This window comes from Petaurus breviceps, unplaced genomic scaffold (assembly GCF_028583685.1).
Source record: "Petaurus breviceps papuanus isolate PSGF00001 unplaced genomic scaffold, PetGlider_PUasm1.0 90513, whole genome shotgun sequence".
NCBI classification, from domain to species: domain Eukaryota; kingdom Metazoa; phylum Chordata; class Mammalia; order Diprotodontia; family Petauridae; genus Petaurus; species Petaurus breviceps.
Window position 1 is genome coordinate 7624 of NW_027187268.1, and position 6499 is coordinate 14122.

The 6499-nt window shown below is 42.9% G+C and overlaps 1 protein-coding gene across 1 annotated transcript; it reads left to right on the forward strand.

Moving 5' to 3' along the window:
* The first annotated feature begins 3908 nt into the window (after positions 1-3908).
* LOC138142026 (E3 ubiquitin-protein ligase SIAH1-like) lies at positions 3909-5896 on the forward strand. Its single transcript, XM_069062938.1, has one exon. The coding sequence runs from the start codon at positions 4023-4025 to the stop codon at positions 4869-4871; it is 849 nt and encodes a 282-aa protein (XP_068919039.1). The 5' UTR covers positions 3909-4022; the 3' UTR covers positions 4872-5896.
* Positions 5897-6499: the final 603 nt, after the last annotated feature.

The window sequence follows — 6499 nt, forward strand, 5'->3', positions numbered from 1 at the left end:
GAATTGTTACACCAAGTCACTTGTAACATTGATCCACAAAAAATACTGTTTTTATAAAAATAGCAGAAAGACACAAAGACAGCATAGAGTCAGAGAGAGACAGAAAGACAGAGAAAGAAAAATAGAAAATGAAGGGAGGGCCACAAGGTCATACATAGACAGTGTAGAAGGGGCACCTCAAGGAGCAACCCCAGGTCTATACCATAGCATACTGTCCTAACCTCCAGCCTCTGCTTGAAGACCACCAAGGCAGGGGAACTTGTCAGCTCCTGACATGGCCCATTCTACTTGGCGACAGCTTTAACTGTTAGAGCTTGTTGATAGACATATCTTCCTGACATCAAGCCTAAATTGACTTTCCAATCCATCCTTCATACCTCTTCCTGAAGAGGAATTCACCAAGGGTCCTACTCCTGTTCCCCAATGAACCACCGGTTCTATCATCCCCATACCCCCAATTCCTTTCCAAGATGAACTCAGATAACAGGGCAGTGTCAGAAATCCTGCCTCTGATGCTTAGAACCTGATTGCCCCCAGACAAATGACTTAATTTATCTGAACCTCAATTTCTATATCTTCAAAATTAAGGCGTCAGACTAAAGGATCTCTAAAGTTCTTTTCTAGGTCTACATCTATGACAAGACCCTGGGATGGGATGGGATGGGATGGGAGAAGGTCTGGAACACAAAGTTTTCCATTCTCAGGGAATTCTGAATGAATAACTGAGTGTGTGTCTGTGTGTGTATGTATGTTTGTGTGGGCGCACAGGTGAGGTTGCATTGTGAGAGAGGCAGAATCATAAGTGTAAATCACAAGGAGAACTGATTCCCAGGGTGTAATGGAAATGCAAATTTAAAGATCTTCCCTGCCCCTAGGCTAAAGTGCACCTGGAGCCTGGGGTGGGAGGCTTGTTTTTCAGTAGATACTTCTTGATTGGCCAGTGGGTCAATAAGGTTGTTACATTCTCTGAGCCAGGAGAAGGCTATATAAGCCCTGATGTGTAGCTTTGTTTTGGGGGCTCACTTTGAGAAGTGTTCTGTGATTTGATCTGGATTCTGGGAAGCTGTTGTCTGGAGGCCCCCCCCCCCTGGCTTTGAAAAACCCAGATGTTGAAAGCCAGATGTTGATTTGGTATGGATGTAATGGTTGGACATTTTGAAATCTGTGTACTAGATCTGTTTCTGTCTTGATAATTCTGTCTGTATATTCTGAAGTTCGGGGTGCTGACCTCTTTCCCCTGAACTAGGTAAACAATACATCTATGGCTGATTAAAGTAAGCTTGTTAACCCATTTTGAGTTGCTTTCCTTTATCAAAGCAGATCCAAGAACCTGTGGTGGCAGCCACCCTGAGGATGCCTGGGGTGCTTGCTGCTACACAGGGTCAGGACACTGAAAGGTAGCCTACCTCCATACACGTCAAAGTGGCATAATCACAGATCTTATAAGAGTTTTCTGAGACTGTGGTTGGTTCAGTTCCTGGCTCTGCCACTTAGTGTGAGGCCTTGGACAATACATTTCCTCTCCCTGTATCTCCAATTCTCCACCAGTAAAATGAAGCCATTGCCATATGGTTCATTGAAATGACATTTGTGAAGCTCCTGTTACTACCTACAGGGTCCTATGCCCAGAGCAGAGGAAGGTGACAGGAAGGTGAAATGATGGCACTATGAAGAGACGTGAGGTGAGACGTGACCACAAAGTCCTGTCCTCTGATATGACTAAAGGTCTGAGATCTCATCAATGTGGACATTCCCTCCTAGGATGTAGATATACCTGTTTGCCCTGCCTCCTTCTCCTGCCTGTCTTGGGTCACTCCTCCATGTCCTACCACCATTTCTTGTCAGAAGGCCCACTCAACCTGCTGAAGGCCTTCTGACATCCTCCTAGCATCCTTTACCTCTTCATGGGATTTAAGTGGTTAGAATGATGACAAGTACAAAAGAAAGGCCTAACAAACTCCTTCCAAGAAAGGAAGAATCACTACTAGCTGGGGTGGGCAGGTAGATAGAAAGGGCTTCATGGAGGAGGTGGCACCAGAGGTGGGCCTTCAAGGCCTAGAAGAATTTCAGCAAGTGGAATTGGTGTTAAAGTCCATTCTGAGGCTCACAGGAGCAGAGAACTGGAGACTTAGGAGACTTTGAGGGGGGGGTCATCTAATTGAATGCTCTCATTTTGTGGTATACCTCAAGTTGTGGTATATGAATTTAATGGAATACTATTGTTCCATAAGAAATGATGAGCAGGCCGACTTCAGAATATCCTGGAAAGTCTTGAATGAACTGATGCTGAGTGAAGTGAACAGAACCAGGAGAAGACTGCACTCAGAAAAAAACAACACTGCACGATCATCAACTATGATAGATTTTCCTCTTCTCAGCAATACAATGATTCAAGACAATTCCAAAAGACTCACAATGGAAAATGCTGACCACAGCCAGAGTCTGAATGCTTCACTTTTTTGGGGTTGTTTTTTGTTATTCTTTCTCGTGGTTTTCCCCTTTTGTCCTCATTCTTCTTTCACAACAGGACCAACGTGGAAATACGTTTAACATGATTGTAAATGAATAGCCTATATCAGATTGCAAGCAGTTGTGGGGAGAGTGGAAGGAAAGGGAGAAAGGGAGAAAAATTTGGAACTCAAAATCTTACAGAAATGAACATTGAAAGCTATATTTACATGTAATTGAAAAAAATCCTATTAAGAGAAAAAATTAAAAAATAAAAACAGAGTGAAGAGTGAAAAAAAGTTTTAAAGTAATGGTTTAGTCTGAATTCTGATTGGGACTTCAGGAATTCATTACTCAATTCACTTCCTAAATCTATGATTTCCTTTGGTGCCACATTCCCTGCTTTAACCAGAGTGAGTTATCGATTGGGTTAAAAATCCAATGAAAGGAGTATTTTAAAAAGGCTTAGAGTGTAATAGTAGGAGTTGGACACATGATGGCTGTACCATCTTAACTGATCACAAGGCAGTGCTCTCCTTTAACTAGTAAGCTGCAATATCCGGTTTGGCCACAAGATGTGAGCCTAAAACCACACTATACCTCTCACAAGTGATTAAGTGGTCTACAAGTGTTTATGAAACACCTTTTATATGCCAAGCCCCATTCTAGGAATTGGGCTTGCAAAGACAGAAAGCATGCCTTGTTTTCGGAACCGTACTGCCTATTGGGGGGAAAAAACCTGGTAGAAATAGAAGTATTTATAGAATAGAGAGATGCAAGGTAATTTAGGTGTGAACACACTAAAACAAGAAGGGGGGAGGGAGGGGGGAGGGAAACAACGAAAACTCTGCGTAGTAGAAGGTAGGTCTGTAGATGAGCTGAGAGAGAGAGGGAGGAGGAGGAGGAGGAAGAGAAAGACAGAGAATAAATCAGTATAATACAGTCTTACCTAGATGCATATGAATGTATTTCTATATGACTATGATTATGGATATCTAAGTACATGCATATGTAAGTGTATGGATGATGGACTCGTGTGTATATGCATATCTTTGTGTCATATACATATACGTCTATGTATGTATGCATATGAGTATGTATGTGTGTATACATACATCCTCATACATAGAGCCTTCCTGGGGGGCAGGGGAGGAAGGGGGGGAAGAACAAAGTAAAAAGTGCGTAGCAGAGGGCGTGCTCTGGGAGGCGGCAGCAGCGTCAGCAGCGGCGGCGGCAGCAGCGCAACAGCGGCGTGTCCCGTTGGGCGGCGCCGCGGCCTCTGCGTGACGGGGGGCCGGAGGGGGCGGCAGCGGCGGCGGAGGTGTTGGCAGCGGCGGTGGTGTCGGTGGTGTTGCGGCGGCAGCGGCAGCGGCAGCGGCAGCGGCAGCGGTAGCGGTAGCGGTAGCGGCATCGGCAGCGGCAGCGGCGGCGGCGGCGGTGGTGTTGTCGGTGTTGGGAGACAGCCGCGGTGAGGTGGAGGAGGAGGAGGAGGAGGAGGAGGAAGAAGGGGAGGAAGCTGCGCATTTGAGCCGGAGCGAGAAACGGGGCCCGGGTCGCGCTCTCCGCCCACCGAGATGAGCCGCCAGACTGCTACAGCCCTCCCTACTGACACTAACAAGTGTACGCCATCCCAGATGGTGCCTGCGTTGAATGGCACAACAGCATCGAACAATGACTTGGCTAGTCTCTTTGAGTGTCCCGTCTGCTTTGGCTACGTGTTACCCCCTATTCTTCAGTGTCAGAGCGGCCATCTTCTTTGTAGCAACTGTCGATCAAAGCTCACATTTTGCCTAACTTGCCGAGGCCCATTGGGATCCATCCGCAACTTGGCTATGGAGAAAGTGGCCAATACGGTACTATTCCCTTGTAAATATGCCTCTTCTGGATGTGAGACAACCTTGCCACACACAGAAAAAGCAGACCATGAAGAGCTGTGTGAGTTTAGGCCTTATTCGTGTCCGTGTCCTGGTGCTTCGTGTAAATGGCAAGGCTCTCTGGATGCTGTGATGCCACATTTGATGCATCAGCACAAGTCCATTACAATACTACAGGGAGAAGATATAGTTTTTCTTCCTACAGACATTAATTTTCCTGGTGCTGTCGACTGGGTTATGATGCAGTCTTGTTTTGGCTTTCACTTCATGTTAGTCTTAGAGAAACAGGAACGTTATGATGGTCACCAGCAGTTCTTCGCCATTGTACAGCTGATAGGAACACGAAAGCAAGCAGAAAATTTCGCTTATCGACTTGAGCTAAATGGTCATAGACGGCGATTGACTTGGGAAGCTACTCCTCGATCCATTCATGAGGGAATTGCAACAGCTATTATGAATAGTGACTGTCTAGTGTTTGACACCAGCATTGCACAGCTTTTTGCAGAAAATGGCAATTTAGGCATCAATGTAACTATTTCCATGTGTTGAAATGGCAATCAAATGTTGTCAGGCCAGTGTTTGAAACCTTTGCATCGTACCATCTTTGACTGCCAAATATAAACTCTTTTGGTGGGTGGAAGTTAGACATAATGAAGGTAAATAAAAGAAAAGGTTGTTAAATGCAGGAAGCAGTTGCATGTAATAACACTAACATATTTAAAAATAAGTCAACAGTAAACCACTGAAAATATATATACACCCCAAATGGGTGTCTTTTGTGTTAAGAAAGTTGGTCCTACAAGAAATGTTGTAAAATACTTCTAAACTTGTATTTGTAGATTGAACTGTTGTGTTTCTTGTATTTGACTGACAAGCCATGTTGACCAGTCTGCTGCTTTTTTCCTCTTTGCAAGTCACTGCATAGTATTGCTGCTGTTTGTGTATATTTTGTGTGTATTTGCTAATTATTATTAACTTCTAGTTTTTCATTAAATTTGACTGTCTTTTCTGTAATTCAGGTTTTCTCACTGTTTTGTACCTTTTAAAAGTTAATTACAGGTGTGTTATCTTTTTGATATGCATAATTGTTTATGGTGAAGTATATACATACGTATGTTTGAATTTCTCTTGTCCCCCACAGTAATCAGTTTCTTACAAATATTGTTGTTAATTCAACTATTGTGAAGATCTGAACAGTAGAGAGGGGCAATTAACTATATTGGAAGAGTTGACCAAGAGAATCTCCTAAAGCAGATGCAGATTTAAAAAGAACAATCATTCATGTCCTGAGATCAGTTTTGTTACAGGCTTAGACAAAAGTTCTGATTAAAAATGCTAAAGATCAGGCTGTTCTCTCTATCCTTTCATCCCAACTCCCAAAGAAGTTAGAAAAAAATCAGACATGTTGTTCAAAAATTGTTCTTGTATTAGTTTTGGATGAAAAAGGCGTTGCCATACAGTATTTGTAACTGAAAACAAATCATTTGTGTAAAAAGGCAGTCTTGGGGGGGGGGGAAGCTGTTTTTGGTTTTTTATAATTGTCATTAAAAATGTCTGGCAAACTAAAAAAAAAAGTGCACAGCAGAAAACAAAAGAAAGGGGCAGCTAAGTGGCGCTGCTGTGGATAGAGCACTGGCCCTGGAGTGAGGAGGACCTGAGTTCAAATCCAGCCTCAGACACTTGGCACACTTACTAGCTGTGTGACCTTGGGCAAGTCACTTAACCTGAATTGCCTTGCCTTTCCCCCTCCAAAAAAAAAGAAAAAGAAAACTTGTAAGGAAGCAAAGATAAGATGGACGACTCTCAACAAATGCGAAGTATTTATTGTATAGGCTTTCTTGAAATGGAAATTTACTCTTGTATATTTTGAACCCTCTCTCTTGTTCTGCTGTGCACATGGTAGTGCTTTTTTTCTTTTCTTATTTTGTTTTAGTTTCAGTATTTAAGTTTGTTTATTTTTTTCTTTTCGTATTTTGTATTTAAGTGTAAAAATTTAGAAATAATAAAAAAGGACAAGACAAACACAACTCCAGTACTATTACATTATAAATAAATGGAGATAGAAAACCAAATCCTCTGTGAGCTGAATAGAACAGTGTCATTTTTTCTTTTGAGGGAAATCCCTGTTACTGGGGATGAATTGTTGTGTAGGAGAAGTGGGGGGATGTATTTGGAAA